General features: G+C 44.8%; 1 protein-coding gene across 1 annotated transcript in view; it reads left to right on the top strand.

Moving 5' to 3' along the window:
• SLC13A4 (solute carrier family 13 member 4) overlaps window positions 1–23,821 on the top strand; it is a 235,981-nt gene that overhangs the window by 101,181 nt on the left and 110,979 nt on the right. Inside the window, exons 5-8 of the mRNA XM_069227958.1 lie at window positions 3,255–3,309; window positions 5,857–5,896; window positions 11,835–11,909; window positions 12,396–12,577. Of these exons, the coding sequence (XP_069084059.1) occupies window positions 3,255–3,309; window positions 5,857–5,896; window positions 11,835–11,909; window positions 12,396–12,577 (352 nt within the window). The remainder of the gene's footprint in view (window positions 1–3,254; window positions 3,310–5,856; window positions 5,897–11,834; window positions 11,910–12,395; window positions 12,578–23,821) is intronic.

Raw genomic sequence — 23,821 nt, 5'->3', positions numbered from 1 at the left:
CAGCAACTCCATTGCGGTCAACTGTGTTGTTTGCTATGAGTGCCGATTTAGTGCCTCTTCCTGGGCGGAATCCAGTTTGTTAGTCTGAAAGTATGGAATTGCCTTCAATGAATTGTGACATCTGGGTGAATGCTGCTCTTTCTATCAGTTTGCCCAGGAAAGGTCCATTTATGATTGGTCTGTATTTGTTGGGGTCCTGTGGGTCTAGGTTTGTTTTCTTTAACAAAGGATGTATGTATGCCTTATTCAGGTCTTCAGGAAAAGTTCCTATAGGTAAAGATTTATTGATGATTCTTCTTACATGTGTGGTAGGAGAAGAATTGCATAACTGCTGATACATTTGACTGTGAGCAAACTTCTGTTTTCTGTTGTGCACTCTTTCACGCTCATGGCATATCGCTTTAAATCAGCTCGCTTATGTAAAGCTGCATTACTTTTCTTTTTTTTTAAATCACGCTGCCGAGTACTGTTGGTTGTTGCGAAATACATATGATACCTAGTGTTGATTCCTTCCACTACCCTACACTTCCTCTCTCCTTGTCAAAATGATACCGTTTTTATTTTAATCCATTCCCACACTCCTAAAACTGTTTTCCTATCTTTTCCTCCTTATTTCTCCTTCTTTTCTGCCTTGCTCTCTTTTGCTCTGAGCCAAACAGCCCAGTTCACAGAATAGAATGCAGATGCCCACTACCTGCTACCACCAGCACAAATTAAGCACTGTTTAGGACTAACACTCCAGTCTTGAAACCCTTATCTGTTACTGTTCACTATCTTGAGCATGGCCGTGGCAGAGCAGCAGCTTTCCCACTTTGACAGCAAAATGGATACTGGTCTGTTTTCTCCTCATTGAGTCCCTGCTGAGGCATTTCCACACCGAGTTAAAAATAATAATAAAATAGCTGCCGCATTTTGTGAATTTATGTCTGTAGGTACCCATTTTTGCAGTGTCCTGGCAACCACGTTGGGATTGCCCAATAAAAGAGAATTAACATGAAATGTCCCTAAAAATCTTACAGTATAAGTCTGTGCCACTTCATTGTCTGCAGTGTTTCATAACTACATCCTCCTCCCATAAACACTACTGTGACCAGAAAATGTTAAATTATAAAGCGCTAACAATCCAGTTTTAGGCGCTATAGATTATCCCAATCAATTGCAGAACAATACCATATTCATCTTGGCACCCTTGAATACTTTTGATATGTAATCTAAGTCTCAATGAGGAAGACATGGCTGATTTGCCTTGTAAGCTTGGAGCACATAGATTCTGGCCTGACAATGGTGGTGCTTTACGTGCCTCCACAATCTGGTTTCTGGAATGGCAGGTTTTTTGTGCTTGGGCATGGAGGAACCCTCTGCACTGGAGCAGCGTGACACTGACATTGTGGTAGTCCTTGTGATCTAGTGCATACCACTAATGTACGATGCCTTGGTCTGTATACTGGGTCGTCTGTTCTGGTCCCAGAATACTGAATAGCAGCTTTGGTACCCTGGGCAAACAATTGAGTCTGTGAGCTGGCTCCTGCAGTTTGTTTTTCAAGCATCACTGTTCACACCCGACACGCTGCTATTTTGAGCATATTCTTGTGTACTATTCTTGTATATCTGAGGAGCAGACCCTCTGTGCTGGAATATTTAGACTCTGTTATAAGAACTACAACATTTTCAATTAATTATTAACTGGCACAGAAACAACAAGGCTGATACATAATAAACTTGTGGCATTCCTCTTGGTGTACCATCCTGTTTTTGTAGGGGTGTCCTCAAAGGGGCACACTATCCGATAGATACACTATCACCCACGGCACAATATTTTCCAGATTACATTCGGTTTTCTTTGTATATGCATCCAATTTACATGTAAGTAAATACCAGATTTTCTGTTCTGATGACAAAAAAACACTTTTCAAGACCAATCAATAACCTGCATTGTCCTGCATTATCCTGCAGAACTCCTGGAAAGAATGGTAACATACCATCTTCAGCCCTACACTGAGAAAATGAATCGAGTGAATCCCCGCCCAGACGGGTCATTTACTTCTTAACACAATTTGCAATAGAGACAGTATCTGTTGGTCGGTTTTTAACTAACAGAGGTGTACCTCTACCTATCTATTACCGAACATGGAAATTCTGCAGTCTAAAATGGTAAAACTTTACATAGCTGGAAATAGCTTGCCTTATTAGTCTGTCTTCTTTGTCATATCAACTTCGTCCTCCTGCCCCATCTTCTTTCTTTATTTGTCTCTTTAAAAAAACAGCAAGCCCTTTGCAGAGCATTAATATTTCCTTTCGGATCAAATGGAGTTCTGGTTTCTTTTTTTTTCTACACAGCCATCTTGTGAGCATGATGCGATCGGGCAGTATGTTTTTTGGTGACACACTGCACGGTCGACAATAAACAGCCTACTGGTGCATACGGGTTTCAACCCCGAATCTATTCACGTTGAGGCTTGGCCCGGAAGAAAGTTGTAACTGAACATACAATAACTGTTTCTGTGTCCTGCAAATGTTTTACTTGAACTCTTAGCGCCAGCCACAGAACTATCGGCTGGGGGTGGTGGTTTTTTTTTGTGTTATTATTCTGCTCTTGGTTGATCCATAGAGAGTATCCCACCACATTCAAGGCAACCACCCAACGTAGTGTTAGAAACCAGGTGAGATGAGCACCATCATGCTTCCACTAATAGAGTAACCAGGTGACTAGACCCCTTTTCTCTTGGATGCAACGTCCGTATACAGCATTTTGTGATAGAGGAGGAAGGTAAATGGAAGTGCTTTAGTTATATGCAGGGCCACTGGAATTATGTGGCAGGAAAAGACAAAATTAGGAGGCAGGGTTGCTCAATTTAAGTGGCTAGAAAAGTCCAGTTATTAATTTACAACACCAATAGCTCTAACTCAAGCAAATGCGAGACCCATTGCATTGCAAATGCTTGTTACCATTTGTTAACCAGTTTACCACTGGAGAAGGAATCAGTAACCTTTAGTACTTATGTACTCTTGTTCCTTGATATACTCCTCTTAGGAATGTACATTCCATGTTTAAACCTTCTCACCCCTACTGCATGAATATTGCTTTTCTGAGTGTTTTTCAACTATCTGCCACTTTTTTCCACTTCTTATCACCTTGATCCCCTAACCTTGATACTTTGAGCCCTAGTTCCTAGATCCCCCATTACATGGCTAGTCACACCATTTGTGTCCATCTCCCTTGTATCATTAACATTGTGTCTGTGTTTTCTTCACAGGTCTGCGAGAGAAGACTGGCCGAGCCAGCATCGAGTTCATCTTTATCAATGAAGAGTAAACTTTTTATTTTTTTATTTATGTTGGGTATTTATAGGCTTCTCTGTAAACATACCTTTTGGAAGGAGGAGGGCATTGTAAATACAAATAGACTCCTTGATTGTTAGCGATCTATAGATCACACAGACACATTTAAAGTATCCGGATATACAGCTGAAGCCTGTGGAAGTTGATGACAGCTGGGGTGAAGTGAATGAATTTGTGTTTACCTGTGATTAGACAATCTGCAGATTGTAGAGAAACATTTCAGCGATCAAGAGGGCTGAAGAAGTCTAGGCAGAAGGGATTTCCACTATCAAGGTCCGATGTCCTGAAACTAGCATTGGAGAAGGTAGGGAGTTACATTTCTGAATTAAAGAGAGTTAATCCGAAGCAATCTTTGTTCTTTGCAATGTGGGTCGTAAAGGAAAGATAAGTGGGAAAGTGGAATTCAAGGGAGTGATGGTTTCAATGTGCACAGAGGCATGTTCATATACGTTTGCTGCTGCCAGAAGCAGCATTTCAGTTTTGAGAAGGTTAAACTTTAGTGGACACCCAGGAAAGCCTGGGCCTGAGTCTTTTTTTTAATGTAATTGGCTAATGATCCTTTTTGACAAATTTGCTAATCATCATCACTGTGAGGTTTGTTGTTGCCCAGCTGGTTTAATGGACCCACAGGCATTCCATGCAGAGACGAATTGAAAATGATGGATATGCCAAGCTGGGAAAGGTTGCGGTGACAGGCTGATTGGCTTGTAGACCCTGGAAGAACTAGCGTTAAGCTTAGTTGTCCAGGGCTACCTTTACTGGTGACGCTTAGGCATTTCACAGAGGGCACTGCTTTGGCGCTGAGTCCAAGGCCGGAACATCACAAACCCTGAACAATCTCTCTGACAACTTGTGCAGGCACCTCAAGAGAAATTTACTAATCATCATCACATTGAGGTTTGTTATTGCCCAGCTGGTTTAATGGACCCACAGGCATTCCATGCAGAGATGGATTGTAAATTATGGATGTTGGTTGGGACATCCATTGACTACTCAGCTGACAGCCAGCCAGGGAATAGGCTGCGCATACTGGTGACAGTTCTCCAGAAAGGAGATGACTCGATCCAGGAGTTGGTCTTCGATGCCTAAGAGCAGGGAGGGAATGGAGAGGACATCCGAATGCCAGCTGTGCTTTAGGCCACCATGAGGTCTAATAGAATGAGGAAGCATGATTCTTTGTTGTCCAAGAGTCAAAGGGCATTGGTGTTCATTTTGGCTGCAATGAAATCAAATGGGCTGCAGCCAGATGTGGTGGTCTACTCAAATTGGAGAAAACCTTGTCAAGTATTTACCGAGAAAGAGTTGATGGTTCATTAGTCAATAGTTATGGAGATGGACATTTGTTATTGAGGAGAAGAAGATCTCAGTTCAGAGTGGGACGCTTGTCATGTTGTTTAGGATTATGGCCAGATTTTTTCTGGGAACAATTTAAAGATATACCAACGGATGATGTCATCTACAAAGGCAGTGGCACTGAACAATGGCAGTATGTTAGGGAAAGCTGAGAGGGCTGGACTGTAGAAAGAGGGTCATCGAGAAGTGAGGTAGAATGGAATGTGAAAAAAGTTAAAGATGCAATGAAATGCCTTCAAAGTCAGACTCCCTCAAAAACAGTTTTGCGGTCTCAGTTTGAAGAAGCACAAATGAGTTTGGATTCAGAAACTGGCAGGCACTGAAGACGTGGAGGAACCTACTGTACAAGCTATTGTTTGATTGATAGGCTAGAGTAAACCAATAAGAAAATGGCATTCTCTTATGAACACAATCAGATACATAGCAAACTATATTGTCACTTGCTAATTAGTAGTTATGGAAGATGGTACAAACCAAAGGTGGAAGGTTCAGGGTGGTAGTGAGTGGAGGGGTGCTTTCCTATTTTCACATTATAATTTTTTACCACTCCAGTATGGCCAATGAATTTAAAAGGAACACACTGGTCATTTGAGAATGGTAAAACAATGATAAAGTATGTAGAATGCCTTCCAGAATACCTGCTGCTTGTCAGGCTGGGGCAGCACCTGATGCCGCTCTCTGAAAGGAGCAGTGAGACAAGAGAGCAGACCTGTCTCACAGTTTGGAGAGGTGTCGGGCACTAACATAATTGGAAAAGCCATAAAAGAAGGCACAATATATTTTTAAAATATCATGAACAAAAAGACTGACCCACTGCAAGCCACACCAGCCCTGGCTATGGTTGACACCTGGTTGTGTTTTTTTTACCAGCCTGGTCTGGATTTTTAAGTGTTGGCTGGTAAGAAAGGTGGCAACCTCGCCCTGGCACTGAAGTGCACTTCTTTTCAGGTGGATGTGCACGTGTGATTTGGTAAAATCTGTCACTTACATAATTATAGGGGGGAAGCTGAAAAGCAGAGTGGTTCAAGGCAGACGAAACATAACATGAGCCTCTAGAGGAGAAGGAAGTGAATTAGGTGGGAAACAAATCCAGCAGGTTTGGGTAATTTAAGATATGAAGGAAATGAATCAATAATAATAATAACTTGTTTTACTTTTTTTCAGCGCTACTGCCAAGGACTTGAGCACATTAATGCAAGCCAAGGTAGGTTGTTCTGCAGCCCTTTTCTTTCAGCAGTGTATGTGCTTCAGGGTAGCACAGGTGTTACATAATCTTCTTCCATCAAGCTAGATGGTGACATGGTGGGCTTGCCGGTGTGCTCATACCGTTGAGCACCTCAGCAGCCTTTGACACCTTAGCCATGGCTTCCTGATTGGTAGGTTAGCAAAGACTGTGGTCTCGTCTAGAGAATCACACATATGAACTCAAAATGGGTTCTTTCCTCATAAACGCTGCCAACATCGCCTATGGCTTTTCTCAGGGATCTGTTCTCACTGATTCTTTTTAATTGTGTCTTGCCCCTACTTGCACAAATCATTCAAATTCAGAACATAATTTTTCAAATAAATGCAGTCGACACAAGGTTTATCTGACCCTGAATTAAGATACAAGGCTAGACTTCAAGTTGTAGTCTCCAGATATTAGATACAGAGTGGAAGGCATAAGAATTAGAGAAGTCTCAATGCTATAAAAACTGAAACACTGCTCCTGGGCCCATTTAAACCTACAGCTCTCCCTGTCATCAAGGCAGGCACACTGGGACTCACATCGGTTTCCACAAAGACAATAGAAAACTCATGTGTTCGGGGACCTTTCAAGCGAACAAAATCACTATAACTGTGTTCTATCATCCATCTTTGTTACACAGGGCACTCTCCGATTGGTAATATGGTTCTTCTGTTTGGGCCACTGCAATCCAATCTGTATGAGGCTACCATCGAAGACGTCCTCTGGGCTCCAAAGAGCACAGAACCTTGCTTTCCGGTTCATTTTTGGCTGCAACATTTGCTCAGATTACACCTGCTCCAAAATGCCCTCTGGTTGTCAGGGCTGCAGAGGCTGGCTTCGGTAAACAGGCCTCTTAAAAGACCACCAGGGCTGTTTTGGAGGTTGCACCGCCAACAGGCTGGCGGTGCAAACTCGCGGATTACGACCGCAGCGGATGCGCCGCGGTCGCAACACCGGGATGGGCGGTTTGCCGCCACGTTGGTCCCGGCGGTTGTGATCCCCAAGGCAGCGCTGCTTGCAGCGCTGCCCAGGGGATTACGAGTCCCCCTCCCGCCAGCCTTTTCATGGCTGTAGGAACCACCATGAAAAGGCTGGCGGAAAGGGGAGTCGTGAGGCCCCTGGGGACCCCTCGGCAGGGGATGTCGAAATGGCCACCGCTGGAGTGTGGCTGCATTGGCGGCCGCACAGCGGTTACAACTTGGCGGGCGGCACTTGCCGCCCGCCAATGTTGTAATGAGGGCCACTGTCTTAGTTGTTGTAAAGGTAACAATGGCATCCCAGTTAGTCAAAGAGCGTACCTGTTTAACATGTATGATAAAGTATGAACATAGTTTCCTTGGAAAACAGAAAAAACGCAATACTGAAACCACCAACAAATCAATGATTTCAATAAATTATTCTAAATCCAGTAGGGACATAGAGCCTCATTACAACCCTGGCGGTCAAAGACCGCCAGGGCTGTTTTGGAGGTTGCACCGCCAACAGGCTGGCGTTGCAAACTTGCGGATTACGACCGCGGTGGAAGCGCCGCTGTCGCACCGCCGGGACCGGCGGTTTTCCACCACGTTGGTCCCGGCGGTTTTAATCCACCAGGGCAGCACTGCTTGCAGCACTGCCCAGGGGATTACAAGTCCCCTTCCCGCCAGCCTTTCCATGGCGGTAGGAACTGCCATGGAAAGTCTGGCGGAAAGGGGAGTTGCGGGGCCCCTGAGGACCCCTGCACTGCCCATGCCAAAGGCAGGGGCCCCCTGGCACAGCCCCACATATCTTTTCACTGTCTGCACAGCAAACAGTGAAAAGCGCGACGGGTGCAACTGCACCAGTCGCACGGCCGCATCACCGCCGGCTCCCTTTGGAGCCGGCTCTCATGTTGCAGCCCACATCCCCGCTGGGCCGGCAGGCAGAACCTCTGTTTCCGCCCGCCGGCCCAGCGGGATGTCATAATGGGCATCGCGGAATGCGGCCGCACGGCGGTTACAACTGCCGCCCGCCAAAGTTGTAATGAGGCCCATAATGTTATCACGAAGTGAGAGACATAAAGAAAAACAGACCAGCACAATAATTTTAGTCACAGAAAATTTCACCGCAGACCCATAAGTAGTAGAGCAAATGTTTTTGGGGCTCAGAAAGTGATAAGACATAGGGCCAGATTTACTACAAAGTCGTGCAGCGTGGTACTGCGCCAAAATTTGCAGCGCCGCGTCACTTTAGAAACAAAGGGATGCGCCGTATTTACTAAAATACTGCTCACCCCTGTGTTTCCCCCTGTGCCGGCGCTAAAAATAGCCGCCTGCATCAACGTGGGCATCCTTGCACCATAGTGCAAGGGTGTCTGCGTTGAAGAGAATGATTGTGTACATGCAGGAAGGTTTCCGTTCCTGCACATAAATGATCTACAATGGCGATTTGGCACTTCTATGTGTGCTTCAGAATCCAGCACACATAGAAGTAGCAAATCATCATTTTTTAATGATTGTTTATGGGCAGGAAGAGACACCTTCCTGCACATAAACAATCATTAATGGCCTTTTGTTCTTTCTATGCATGCTGCAGAATGCAGCACACATAGAAAAAGCAAAAACCAGGAGGAATAAAAGTATTCCTCCTCTTTGTGCCATGCTGATGCTACCTTTTGGGTGGCGTTAGTTTTTGGCGCTGCCACAGATTTACACCTTCTTGTAAATCTGGGGCAACGTCAAAAGCAATGGGTGATGCGGTGGAACGCCCACTGTGACACCCATTGCACGCTCCTCTGACTCAGAAAAGCGTTAAGCTACAAAAAGTGTCTTAGCGCCGCCTTGTAAATGTGGCACACTCCACAGCGCCACCGGAGCGTCACAAAAAGTGACGCTCCGATGGCGCAAGGGCCTTGTAAATCTGGCCCATAGTTTTTAAGAAATGCTACACAGCGTGAATTAAAACAGATGACCAGTTGTTTATATTAAATGTTTCGACTAAATCAGAGGGTAATCGTCAGGTCTAACTTAAGTAAGGGGGACGCCGGTCTGAAAAGAGGAAAGGCTGAGAGGTTCCATGCCAGAATTGAGAAATGCTAGGTGAGGAACAAAATCAGGCATTTGTGGAGAAAGAATTAGCTAATAAGCGGAGCACCTCACAGAAACGATTTTGGGAAACATGACCCAAAAGCAATGATTGGGAGCTGGCCAAGGAATGAGTTGGATCCTGAAACCTCCTTGAGACGGGCCTGGAAAGCAGAAGGGTAGTTCTCATTATTCATGTGCAGCAGTCATTGGGAAGGTAAGAGGCAAACTGTTTGAGGTGTGCACCCTCAATGCTCATGTATTCTTTAAGAACCCTAATCAGCGTAGCGTGGCTCCCTGGGATAAATAACTATCAGACACGTGCTGTGTGAGTTGCATTGCATTATACTTTTGAATAACTTTGGCCAGGAAAACCAGAAGTGAGAGAGGATGAAAGTTGTTAAGATCCCCTTCTTCAGCTGATGGTTTCATCAGTAGATTGGTGGCTTGGCCTGTTTTGAGGCAGTCAGTAAACACTTCTTGTGCAAGAAAGAGGTCTCCTGGCATTTTTTAGCCGGAGGCACTTGTCTGAGACCACTTTAAGAGCGGGTGCTCCATTGATGATATAGGCTTCATCCTCTAGCTGGCACTTCACCAGGCTGTTGAGACTTCTACACCATTAGGCGCTGTAAGTAGAGGTCGGGGGTGCTGAAGCTGACATACCAATAAAGATGACTATGAAGTTTGTCTGTTTCTTGTAACACGTGCAGATCGCTACTTATTCTTTTAAAGGGAACATTGGTGTTTTTTGTCCCTTGACTGCAAAGTGAGAGGATTTTGTAAAGTGAAATAGGTGACAATCTTCCTGGGGTGCGCAAGTTGGAAAGAAAAAGCTGAAGGATGGTATTTTTTTTCTAACACACAAGAAAATGTAAATACCTGTAAATGAACTGTACAGATAATTCCAAATTTATCAGCAGCAAAGGAAGCATAAATTAGACATTTTTAATTCTGAAATGTGAGGGAAACAAGTTTTAATAGGATCAAAACAAATGAAGACACATTACGTGGTGATGCACAAATGATAAATATTCACTTAAACCCGTAATCCACACCTTATCATTTGAAATCAGTCAAACTGAATGTCTGCAACTTTAGTGTCGATTTCAATGGAAAAAGTACTTTCTGCAAAAGGAACATCATGTTCTAGTAATATATTTGCAACATTGGCCTCCAAAATTCAACACCAGCTATACTACACCCTTACTACTCTCCTGCTGAATGGGTGTGACTCATTTGCTGCTCTTTGTGTGACACCTGGATTTTCACAATCCCTATAACTTCTGTGATGTAACATTGATGGCAGCGCCCGCAATCTAATAATTGTTCCAGCATCACTGCCTACATTCCTGCGCTGGATAGCCTTTCCTACTGAATGGCTGCAAGTACAGGACATCAGACGTAACACTTCAAAACCAATATATGCTGCAATGTCCTGAGTGTTTCATATAAGAACAGTCTGTCTCCGTTTATTCAGCTACTGTATTTATTTAAATGAATATATTGGAGATAAAGGGTCTCATGTGCAAAACGTTTTTAACAGTCTCCAACCTTCAGATTCTGGAAATCGGAGGATTTGCGACCACTAAAACACTTTGGGAATGTACTAAACCCAATTAACGTCAGCAAACTTTTTTTCGAATCATTAAATGGTTTAAGCAGCAAACAATAGGGAATCGGTGTTTTGAAGGGGCAGGTTTAGGGCGTCCCTTCCGAATATCAATTCCTCTTGGCATGTATTAGAGTTTTGCAAGCCAAATCTGGTTGCAAAACATTAATATTCTTCGACCACAAACTCAATGGAGGTGGCAAGCCATCTGCAAACCGGAAGAGGTTCCCAGGGGACTCCTTCCCCTTTGTGAATATTGACAAAGGAGTAGGCAGTGATCTGTTGACAAAGAGGAAAACATGAGCAAAAATAGAAATATTTCTCCTCATTACATCAGCCTCAGTGAGGGGCGGATTTTGGTGTAAATCCATGTCTACAAGTCTTTGTAGATATGGATTTGCATCAAAATCCATGGGTGGATGCAGGGCAGCCTTTAGGGGGGTGCGACTGTTACGGCAGCACTGGACGCTGACCTGGAGGAGGGGGGGGGGGGCGCTGTCCTCAGGGTGGGCCGGTGGTTTAGCAATAATTTACAAAATTAAAAGCACCTAAAGCAGAGTTCCAAGTGCATTCAGCTGTAAGCCAGCAATAAAAATATCAAGGTAGCTCTTGCGATTAATGTTCCTGACAGAGAGAGAGATCAGAGTTTTGTCCATTGGCAGTTTTGACTTGCCATAACATAGCGCAGAGGGTTACTATACCTGCTGCAAAGAACAGGTCTGTGCTGTATGTGGAAAGCTGAGTGGATTAGTATGGCTAGCCTTTAGAATGAGCTTTAAAACAAATGAATTGTATGTGACAGAGGGGCTATGGAGCGATGAGGGTCACGTTTGCCGTAGGGTAGTAAAGGAGTCCGAGGAGGAGGTCATGGAGGGGTGGGGGAAAAATGGATTGTCGCACAGGGCGCCACCAGTGCTAAAGCCGGCCCTGGGTAGATGCATGGGAACTCCCAAGCACCCCCAGGGAACACCCCTTCACACAAAATAACACAAGTCTGCATTACAAAAGTAACACAGACCAGACGCAACACGTTTGTGAACCTGGGCACAAGTCATTCTATAGGTACTCCAAATGGGTGTGTTGCAAGGTGCTCGAAGTGGGTGGATTGCTCCTTCTATATTAACAATAGTTAAAAGAGTAATATTATTAAACTTCCTGAAATGCGCAGCTTGCAAATGTTTTATTAATCCAAATCATAGTATCATTTGTGAGATCATTCTAGCACAGTAGGATATAGTACTCAATACATTTACTCTTATTACAGAATCTTAATGGATTGCACATGATGAATCCAGTGGGAGCCAGGCCACCACTTGCCAGCTGTCAACCCCAGACGCAGGTGAGGAGGTTACAGGATAGATTAGGAGATGCTATTATTAGTCTGCAGGTGCTATGACTGGTTACCAATGTGTTGTCATTCTACAAATAACTGTATACGACTGAGTATCCCTTCAATAGAGTAATATCTCTGAGAATGTGTATATCATTCGGACAGTGATTTGGCTGCCTGGGTACACATGATCTGTCATGATCTGTATTTGATTTAGTATGTGACTATCATTGTATAGTTGACGGCTGTAACTAATCTCTCCAACTGCTCTGTGACTGCTTGTGTAAGTGCCACTTTTGAAATTATCTCTATTGATTTTTTCATCTCTTTTTAGACAGCCCATCACACTGCATCTTTCTACCTGCCTGTATGGAATTACTTCCTTCACACGTCTGCTTGTTGGTGCTATTTGTCTTGTTTTATGTGGCAGTGAGCCTTAACAATATGTTCAAATGGGGTAAAGTTACCACAGAGATCATCTTTCTCCTTTTTCAGATCCTGGTTCTACCTCCTCCAGCCTCCTGTAACTTGGATAAGCAGGAAAAGTATAAATCCCAACGTGATCACATGGTCTGCAAGTGCCTGTCACTCAGCATATCATACGCTGCCACTATTGGAGGGCTGAGCACCATCATTGGGACTTCAACCAGTCTCATCTTCCTGGAGCACTTCAACACGTAAGAGATAACAGAATGCAGCGTGACAAGTGGCTTTCCCCATTATGATATCTAGCAGTTGCTGCTTCAGGGGAGTCAATACTACTGCATGTACTGCTTTACCTATAATGTCACAAAATGCAGTGATCTGGATCTTCAGTGAACTCCATTATCGACGTTTCCTGAGGATTTATGATACACATAGGTAGAAGCCACATAGGATCTCTAGAATTGTTGAAGCAGAGATCTTAAGCCTTCTACACTGCATGATGATTCTTAGTAACAATAGGAAATTTGTTGGTAAGGATTGATTGCACTACCAAGGCCAACCACCAGACTCAGGGCCTCATTTAGAGGTAGGCAATAACAGGACATTGACCAAAGATGGGCTATTTCTGACCTCCCACCTCATGCATGAGCACCAGAGACACTGATTTTTTTGTGTTCCGATGACAAGCTCCCTTTTTGGAAGTCTGTCTTGGTATAGCAAGAATGCTGACGTATATGGCTGAGTAGCATCACTGTTCAGCCAAAAAAAAAAAAAACTGTGAAAACTCTAAATATGGTAAGCTATTAAGCTACCGGACTGGCAGAGGTGGTGCCACTGCAGCCTACCCATGGCAGACCAGCAAACTCTGAATAATCTCTTTAGAAAATATTGTAAATGTTATGGATTCATTGATTAAAAAATAGCACTTGAACCTAAATATTTACCTTGTTGTAGCTTAAAGGTGGGGTTTATCTCTTATTGAAGATGGTCTTTCTTACATTATTCTTTATAAACAGAAAGAGACCTGTATTCATTTATCAAAAAACTTTATTCGTTTTTTTTTCACAACCATAAAAGTACACATATCTTGTTCAGTAAAAACCCATTAAAACATACAGCATCACAATCAAACAATCAGTCAATCAATGGGCTCTTCTAGAAAGTGGCTAATCACCCATTCGGGTCTCAAGGCGCTAGAAAACAATGGCACATGAAAACAATCATAGAATCATACTAATAGTTTTAAAAATATCCTATGCAATAGTAGCAGCTAAAAATAATAGAAAGTATATAAAAATATACTAAAATACAAATAAACACAGTAAGATAATTCTAAAAGAGTAAAGGCAGTCAGCAATGTAGAAACACTGCATTGACGACGTAGGAAATATCTGCCATTTTCATTACAGCTAATACAGTAGATGGGATCAGAGTGTCTTTGTTCCATAAATACACCCTGAATGGATTAAGAGTTTCTAGTCTTCGCCACTATACCTGCGCTTTAACAAGTCAAAAAGGTTCAACCTTAGGTCTCCCCCCCCACATACTCCAGCAAGCAGTCAGAGAAATTCAGGCCAGATGTATCAAAGGGTTTTATCCATTCTATGTCTTTGGGAAAATGCATTCATACATCTGGCCCTCAGGTCCTTGCTGATGTACCTGACTTTTAACTGGCCAAAAAAAAACAATGCTCTACTTCTGATGAACTAGCTCCAGTGGAGATATTTTACAACCGCACAAATAACCGGCTGGCTGTGCTCTGTGTGAAGGAGCCTAAGAGCTGCATGGACCTACACCCCAAGTGTTTACAGATTGGAATAATCCAGAGTTTTCTAGGCCATGCATAGCCAAGACAGAAGAACATACAATGAAACAACGATTCTTCAGCTTGGCAACACAACGGACAAACAGTGCTTAAAGCAGAGTGACGAAGAATAGAGGGAAAGTGCAATAACGTAATTTGATGTACAGGTGCCTGGCCCTCTGGAGATTGATAAAATCTACGAAAGATCCAAAGATGGTGTCAGGCTTACAGTCTTATAAATTATTAGTTAAAGACCCTTAGTTAGTGTTCCTTAATTGATTTTCTAAGAAGTGACTCCATTAGACCTCCTTCAGGGTGTTCCTGGGTAAGCATTCTACAGAAGAGGGGGTGGACCACAAATCTCCTAAGCCAAGCTGGGTTAGTGAGCCCTTTACGTAATTTATCCACTTGATCTTGCCTAAAGTATCTAATGACACTACTTCTTGCAAAGCTTTGTAATAATCATCCAGGGCCGGGGTATATTCAAGCCTACATTAGTGCAATAACAGTCTTAATCGGGATTTATTGGCCATTGGTTTAATGCTCATATGAAGGCGTAGTGGACTAAGTGGGTACTTTAAGGAAGACTAGCTAAAACTCTGAGGAAGGTTACTCCAAGTGCAGTCACGTTGGCAAAGCCCCACAACTCAGCCCCATATGCTGCACTTCCCTTGGCCCAATATGGAGATATACGCCTGTCTCTCAGCGACCCATAGAGTCTTAGCATAGCTGCAGCACTCTGGGTAAGATTCAAGCTACTCTTGTTAAATCTGGGTGAACCATGCCATGGACCCTATTAATTGTATTCCCAGGTAATCAAACTCAGTCAGCTTTTCCAGTGGTTTACCAGTTTGATCATGGCCAGTTTGATCATGGCCCTGAGGGATCTATGTGGGCTGATGGTCATAAACTTAGGCTCTCATTATGACCCTGGTGGTCTTGCGGTCTTCTGGTCGCCAGGGTTAATGTGGCGGTAATACCGCCAACAGTCTGGCTGTACATACTGCCAAATTATGAGATAGGCAGGTTGGCTGCAGCCAACCCGCCACTTCTCCACTCATGCCGCCATGGCGATATGAGCAACCGGGCCAGCGCTGTCTATCTCTAGCCTGGCGGACGACATAGTACCACCCATGGCATTATGAGCCGGCCTACCACCATGGTTTTTGAAAACCATGGTGGTAGGCCCTACCGGTGACAAGGAGTTCCTTCCCTGTCACCGGTAGGTGGCTCCCCCACACCTCAACACTCACCTGACGCCCCCCACACCCCTTCATCCAAACTCACCCACCCCGATATACAACCTAACCCCCACCCCTCTCTGATCCACTCACTCACTCACCCCCTACCCCCTCCGATGCACTTACTCACCCCCTCAGATACATTCATACCCGCACCCCCATATACACACACACCTGCAGACATGCACACACCACACAACTGACCCCACCCCCCACAGCCACACATAACCCGCCAGGAAAAGGCTGGCGGAGGGGGTGCCCTGGGTATGGGCAGTGCAGGGGCCCCGGTGCAGAGCCCCTAACTGCAGTGCAACTGCACCTGTCGCACAGAGGCATTGACGGCAGCTCCATGTGGAGCCGCCGTCAATGTCCTGGCCGAGCCTTTCTGTGAGCCGGCAGGCGGAAAAGGTTAATTATCTAGCCGGTGGGGTTCCGGGGTCGCTGGCGGTCAGTGTTTTGACCGCCAGCATGAACACGGCGGTTGTTTCTGCCATGTTCATAATGACCACCTATATCCTTTCCACAATGCCCTGTACAGAGTCAGAGTGATTTCAAAGTTTATCTCACAGTACTTTGTGTGAGATTGCCACCTCTATCTCTAACTGATTTCCCAAGGTCTGCGTAGGTGGACATCTAACCCCTGTGGTCTTCTTTGTGGCAGCCTTGTTATTGCATGTCATGTATTTCATGTAAAGCACATGGACGCCCCTTACGTTTTCATTTGACTAAAATTGAAGAAATAGCATTGAGCTTCAGAGTTAATGTGAGCAACAAAGAAGCCAGACCTGGGAAAAAAACATCCCCCATCGTATTGTTGCTTCCTCAATCAAGGCTATTGCAGCAGGTGCAAACTCCAAGACATAAGAGTACAAGAAAGGATATAAGAATCAAGATGCAGATTCAGAACTGCAATGGCAGAAGCAAAGAAGATCTTTGTATAATGCAGGCCCCTGCAAAGATCATCCTAACCTAAATCATCAGCTAGAATAGCTGGAGCAATAAAGGAGTGTGGCAGAATTCTGGAGTCACAATACCCAATAATGGATCACTATAGCCTGTGAAGCAAATATTTGGGTATTCCAGGTAGATGGAGTTAACAGTAGTCCAAGAAACATCCAATAGTGGCCAAGAAAGCTAAGTGTTTTAGGGCTAGATGTAGCAAAGGTTTTTACCAATTCTGTGGCTATGGGAAAAAGTGTTCGTACATATGGCCCTAAATTCCTTGTTGAGAACATTTTCCTAAGCCATCAAAGTTGAAAGAGGCAAGTGGACAGCTAAAACGCCAGAGATGAGAGTGACAGATCATCATCACATTTGATACCAAAGTTTTGATCTCCTTTATGGTTGAGCAAGCACCCATAGCTTTGGGTCACAAGGAATCTAGCCATACGATCAGCTGGCCTTTAATGACAAGAACCTTTGTTTTATCAGAATTTAACTTGAGCTAGCTGGCACACATCCAGTCGTGCACCTGGCCAAGACAATACTGAAAATTCTCAGCCATTAACTGCTGTCAGTGTAGGAGGAGGAGTTAATTGTCATCGGACTGCACATAGTATTCTTAGTCATGGGAACATATGAGGTCCAACATAAACGTTAAACAAGTAAGGAGGAAAGGTCAAAACCTTTAGAACCAATCCCCATTCTAAACCATCCTCATAATAAGTGTTGTTACCACCTGCATGCCCCCACAAGCCCCTAACATTTAAAATTGGAAAGCACCATTAACATGTAAGACACCTTCCTTTAGGCCCTCACTGTTGCAACAGAATCCTGCTTATATATGTGTTTTCTGGTTAACTTTGAAGGAAGGATAAGGCCCATTGTTGAGGGCTGTACACATCACAGAAATTATACAATCAACGCATTGCAGAAAGAGATTCTGGTAATGTTACAGAGTATCATTATTGTATGAATTGTGTCTCATCATGTATTGCACCCAAAGGTATGTTTTCTTTGCTGATTGCAACCTTTTGTTATTCACCAAGGGGTGTGAGGAGTATCTCACTGACACAATAAACTGGTCTGTTACCCCCCCAGCTAACACTCAGAGAACATAAATGATAAATACAATCATATATGATTTCTGTGAAGGAGCTAGCTACCTATCTTCAATGAATCAGAGTAATACAACAGCTCTTGTTAGGTTACAATAGGGTGGCCCTTCCAGAGTCTTTGAATTGTTGTTTAGGTAAAATGTCTCAGAATTTGAGTCTGATTTCCACTAGGAACAAGACAGTGGTCACCACAAAGGTTTTCTGCAATTCCATAATTTGCGGCTCGCGCTAATGGAAAGGGGCAGGGCGGCGCACACACATGCAGGGGGGGTTGGGGATAACTAAATTAAATGAAAAAAATTCAATTTTTTTAAAAAACAAAACACTTTCCTTTGCTCCTGCGCCACGCCGCTCCTCTGCTCCTCCGTCTCGCTAGTGAGGCAGGCACAGGCTCCTAGCCTGCTCTGCGCCAATCCTGATGCTGCTTAGAGCAGCACTAGGATTGGCTAGGAGCGCCCAGCCAGGGCACTCCCAGGCAGACTGGGAGCCTGTGCAGGCTCTCGCCAGCCCAACAACCATGTTGCTGGGCTGGAGACATCCCTGTGCGCATGTGTGTTTGGCCGGCCTGAGACGGCCGGCCAAACACACATGCGCTCTGAGGGGGAGTGCTGAGCACTCAACCTCACACTTGTCACCCCCGTGGCCCTGCCCTTTTTCCCCAAAAAACGATCATAAACATAGTTTATGATAATGTTTTAGGAAAAAGGTTTGCAGCTACCGCTGCTGGCGGGGGCGACACTCCTCTGCCCCTATGAGGAGCCGCCCCTGGATTCCACATCTGATTCTGACACACGAATGACAATGGGAATGCAGTACAGTGGTATATGCATGATGTGCTTGTTATTGCGGTGCACTTTCACTTTCATCCCAAACTCACATACGTAAAGTGTGTGTATCTGAGGACACGGTTGATTATAGAGAGCATTGTCAAGGCCAACAGAGTGCAAATTAATTTCTTGAGATGAGCACTGACTGGAAAGAGCTCTGAATGGCCGAAAGATCTCTCTCTGCCTCTTCTCCCCCATTGAACCACTTCTCTGAATTGACTGAGCTTACCAGAGGATCATCCAGGGAAAGCATGGCACTGGGGCTGGAGCTGCACAGAGAAGAGTGTGGGTCTGCCATTGAAGTCTGCATTTTGCTTACCCTTGATGCTGCCATATCTGCATACCACAATACCTGGTTTGTTCTACCTGTTTCGGTGTTCCTCTAGTTTCATTCCTGTCATTAAGAGGCAGCAAAATAAAGCCTATTAAGCACAGACAACCTACGAGGTATTGCACCGTGTAGCCCCATCCTCATAGAGACATCAGTCTGATATGTTTCTGTCAACAATGATTGGTCTCTAAGGGGACCTCATGGAAGAGGGAGTTGCAGTAAATCTTTGTGTCAATCCTTCTTTAAGACAAGTTACCAGGCTTCTTAACCTATATATTTTAGCTCCCAGATGTCCAGGAGCAGGAACCCTGTTAGACACTATGTAGAGTCTCCAAGAATCACAAATTACTGTTTAGTTAACCCGTTTGTTTAAAAACCTTGTGTTCACTTTCTTGCACAACCACCTGCATACACAGAGGTAGTGTTAATTACTGCAGGGTATCAGAATTTAGATAAAGCCTCTTACTTTGGTCCTGATGAATGCCACTGAACCTTCTTTGCAATCGTTTTTGACAAACACATGTTGCCTTCATGATAGGACATGATCAATCAAATGGATTTATAAAGCGCAGCCAATCACACGCAAGGGTATCCAGACACTGAGGTCCAAGCTGCTTGGGTGGCATCAGTTGAATAGTCAGGTCTTGAGTCCTCATCTGAATTCTTGAAGAGAGGGTTAAGTCTGGGGATGGTTGGGGAGGCTGTTCCAGGACTTCGAAGCGAGGTAATAGAAGGAGCTTCCTTAGCTGTTGCTTCAGCAGATGCAGGTTTGTGAGCGAGGGACATGGAGGCAGATCGCAGGAATCTGGGGGTTGGTGGAAGCTTAGGCGGTGGTTGATGTATGCAGGTCCCTGGTTGTGCAGGGATTTTTAGGCCTGAGTACGAATCTTGAATTTGCATTTCTTGTGGATGGGGAGCCAGTTTAGATTCCTCAGATGAGGGGTGATAATAGGACCGTCTGGGGAGGTCGAGGATGAGTCTAGCCACTGAGTTCTGAATGGTCTGGTGAAGTTGTACGTCATGGTGGAAGTATCTTCGGATAGTGAGATGATGAGCTGGATGTCATCTGCCTAGGAGATGATGTGCAATCCGTGGTTTCTGATGATGTTGGCTGGGGAGTCATGTAGGTGTTGAACAGAATAGGCCTTAGGGATGAACCTTGAATGACGCCGCAGATTATGTACTCCAAGGTGAATAGAAGAAGGTGGATCATTTGTGTTCTACTGTTGAGGAGGGATGCAATCCATTTAAGGGGGTGTCCTAGGATTCCGAATTGGTGAAGCCCAGAATTTAGTGTGACAGTGACAAAGGCCACTGAGAGGTCAAGGAGGATCAGAACGGCAGCTTCTCCCCAATCTAGGAGGGTTCTGATGTCATCCATGGCTGCGTTCAGGGCAGTTGCGGGACTGGTTTGTGTGAAATCTGGATGGGGATGCGTCCAGAAGATCGTTGTTTTCAAGGTATTCCGTGACTTGTCGGTTGATGGCCTTTTCGAGGACTTTGGTGGGAGAAGGGAGCAGGGAGATGGGCCTGTAGATTTTGAGCTCGTCAGGTTTGGCGGACGGTTTCTTGGGGAAAGGTTTCACTTCTGTGTGCTTCCACTCATTTGGGAAGGTGGCCGAAAAGATGGATGTGTAGAAGATGGCTGTGAGCTTGTCTATGATGGTCTTGTTACCGAGGTTGAACATGTCGTGGGAACATGGGTCCGCAGGTGCTCCTAAATGGATGGAGAGCATGATGTTAACGGTGCTCTGCATGGTAAGCTGGTCTCAGGTCGTGGTCGGAAGTTGTAACTGAGGGAGCGAGGAAGCTGAGGATTTCAGTGATGGCGGGCTGGGGTTTGAAGTTTTTGTAGATGGTGGAGATCTTGTTTGAAATAAGTCCACCACAGGATTGCAGAGTTTCTGGGAGTGGGTGATGGTGTTCTCAGTCACTGATGGGTTGGAGAAGTCATAACTCCTTGACGATGCTGAAGAATTCTTTAATGTGGTTGGCCAATGGCTTCAATGCAGTCGGCTAGGGAATTCCTTTTCGTCATTTGAGTAGCAGAACCCAGTGATAATGCATGGTAAATGAGTAGATGAGGTTTCTTTGTTGCAATTGTTGCTGGCAGAAACAGGTTGACCACATGATAGGGCTATATGGACAATAGAGACCCTTAATGTCCAAGTTGTGTTTTTAACCTTTTCATAGGAAATACTATTAAAAGGTTTTGTTGTTCACCTTCAGGTAATTTTAATTGTTTTAGAGGATAAAACCATGTAGCATTTCCTTCCACAAATCTTTCATTAGTCCTCTGAAAAGATCTCAATCAAGGGTTCTCATACACTTTATTGGGAATAACAGATTCCATGGTGTATCTAATGAGCAGTACAATCCAGTGATGAAGCATGCCTTATAAGTGGGTGAGGCTTCTTGAGTCCTTACAAAATATTCTATTTAACTTGGAATAAAATCACCTTTCTCTCTCCTTACTTATGGTAAGTATCCCTAAGAGCCGGTTGTCGCTTTTGGTTACCTGGATTCTGTTGACTACTGTGGTATTTGATGTCCATCTTTGGAATTTGGTGGTTATTTCTGACTAATAAAAACCTTCACCTTTGGCCAGGGAGCATCCATTGAATTTTGTAGCTATGTCAGATATATGATGATGGTTCCCAGCTGCTGAGGCAGTCCCTGGCATCTACTATGGACCAGACCTCGCATATGGCAGCCAACCCTGTCTTGTGGTGACAAGTCCTAGCATTTGATGATTACCTGTGGCACATGATAGCAATCAAGAAAATGTGTTCCCGATGGTGGCTGGTGGCTCGATCTTTTTCTGGCATCCGGGAACCCCTTCAGGCATATTGTGGCTACTACCGGCTTCTTGCACATATTCATGACATTAGCACCTTTGTGACAAATACTCATCACTTCTGGTATATGGAAGCAATTTCTCTCCTATTGTGAGAATCTGTGACATAGCATAGACACCTCTGCCATAGCGTCATAACATGGCAATAGGTGAAGTAGAATATTTCAATATGTTTTTGCATATATTAGTTCACTTGGTGAAAAAGAGTGTATAGTTAAGAAATTACAAGCTGGCATTGTCATAAGGACTCTCGTACTCCAACCAGATTGCTGGATTTGGGGTGGCAGCACCTCTGTGTTGCAGGTGACTAAGTCACTCTCACACCAGCTGGTGGCTGGCCGCCTAACCCTCCTAGCTGCCTAGCAGTACCTCAGCCGTACCCAATCGGTACAGGTGATTTGTGGGAGCCTTGCATGGAACTCTGAAACCCCCTCAGAGAAAATTGTGCTGAAACAAGCCTTACTCTTTTCTCTCCACATACGAGTCTCTTACACACATAGAGGCAAGAAAAGAGATGCAGGACAGTTTTCAATACCTTTATTGAAAAGACTGCAATCTATGATAAAATGCATGAGCTGCAATGATTAGGATAATGAGGAATAACAAAATCAGGAATGAGAAAATTAGAGATTTAAATATAAACAACCCCAAAATATTGTCATGACATGAGTATATAAATTCCTATCAAAAAGCCTAATCTCTAGCCTCTAAGCGAAAGCATGGCAATGCAAGCCAAATCTGTCCGAACAATGTCCATGAGAAGCCCTGTTACCTTGGTACAAGGTCAGGTCGCCAGTCTCTGTAGGAAGTTGGCTCTGTATATACTATTTCAAAGTAAGAAATAGTGTGCACAGAGTCCAAGGGTTCCCCTTAGAGGTAAGATAGTGGCAATATTAGATAATTCTAATGCTCTATTTTGTGGTAGTGTGGTAGAGCAGTAGGCTTATCAGAGGGTAATGTTGAGCATTTGTGGTACACACACAGGCAATAAATGAGGAACACACACTCAAAGACTTTACTCCAGGCCAATAGGTTTTTATACAGAAAAATATATTTTCTTACTTTATTTTAAGAACCACAGGTTCAAGACTTGAAGTAAATACATAAAATTCAAGGTACTCCACACAGGTAAGTTAGGAACTTTGAATTAGAGCAATAGCATATACAGTTTTTGTTAAAATGGCAATAAGCTATTTTAAAAGTGGACACTGCAAAAATCAACATTTCCTTGGGGAGGTAAGTAATGATTAGATTGTGAGGTAAGTAACACACTTACAAGTCTCAGTTCCTGGGCATAGGCAGCCCACCATTGGGGGTTCAAGGCAAACCCAAAGTTACCACACCAGCAGCTCAGGGCGGTCAGGTGCAGAGGTCAAAGAGGTGCCCAAAACACCTACGCGCCTATGGAGAACAGGAGTGCTCAGGTTCCAGTCTGCCAGCAGGTAAGTACCCACGTCCTCGGGGGCAGACCAGGGGGGTTTTGTAGAGCACTGGGGGGACACAAGTAGGCACACAAAACACACCCACAGTGGCACAGGGGCGGCCGGGTGCAGTGTGCAAAGCAGGCATCGGGCTTTAGATAGGAAACAATAGAGGGACCCGGGAGTCACTCTAGCGGTGAAGGCAGACACAGGGGCAGCCACCACCTGGGCTAGGCAGAGAGTCGCCAGGGGGTCACTTCTGTCCTGAGGTTCGGTTCCTTCAAGGCCTGGGGACTGCGGGTGCAGTGCTTGGTCCAGGCATCGGGTCCCTCGTTACAGGCAGTCGCGGTCAGGAGGACCCTCTGGATTATCTCTGCAGGCGTCGCTGTGGAGGTCTAGGGGGGTCGTCTCGGGCTACTCACGGGGTCGCAGTTGCCGGGGAGTCCTCCATGTGGTGTTGGTTCTCTGGATCTCGAGCCGGGGGCGTCGGGTGCAGAGTGTGAAATCTTTGAAAGTTGCTTCTTTGTTGCAAAGATGTTGCTGTTTTTTAGCAGAGCCGCTGCTCATGGGAGTTTCTTGGTCCTGGGGGTCAGGGTAGTCCTCTGAGGCTTCAGAGGTCGCTGGTCCCTGTTGGATGCGTCACTGGTTGCAGGTTTTCGACTCTGGAGACAGGCCAAAGCAGTTGTTGTCGTCCGTCGTCTCTGCAGGCTTCTAGGTCAGCAGTCCTTCTTTGTAGTTCAGGTTGCAGGAATCTGATTTCCTGAGTTCTGGGGTGCCCCTAAATACTAAATGTAGGGGTGTGTTTAGGTCTGGGAGGGCAGTAGCCAATGGCTACTGTACTGGAGGGTGGCTGCACCCTCTTTGTGCCTCCTCCCTGTGGGGTGGGAGGCACATCCCTAATCCTATTGGGGGAATCCTCCAAAACTAAGATGGAGGATTTCTAAAGGCAGGGGTCAC

The sequence above is a fragment of the Pleurodeles waltl genome, chromosome 4_1 (assembly GCF_031143425.1).
Source record: "Pleurodeles waltl isolate 20211129_DDA chromosome 4_1, aPleWal1.hap1.20221129, whole genome shotgun sequence".
NCBI classification, from domain to species: domain Eukaryota; kingdom Metazoa; phylum Chordata; class Amphibia; order Caudata; family Salamandridae; genus Pleurodeles; species Pleurodeles waltl.
The sequence above is the reverse complement of the archived record's forward strand: the minus strand, read 5'-3'. Positions and strand labels throughout refer to the sequence as shown.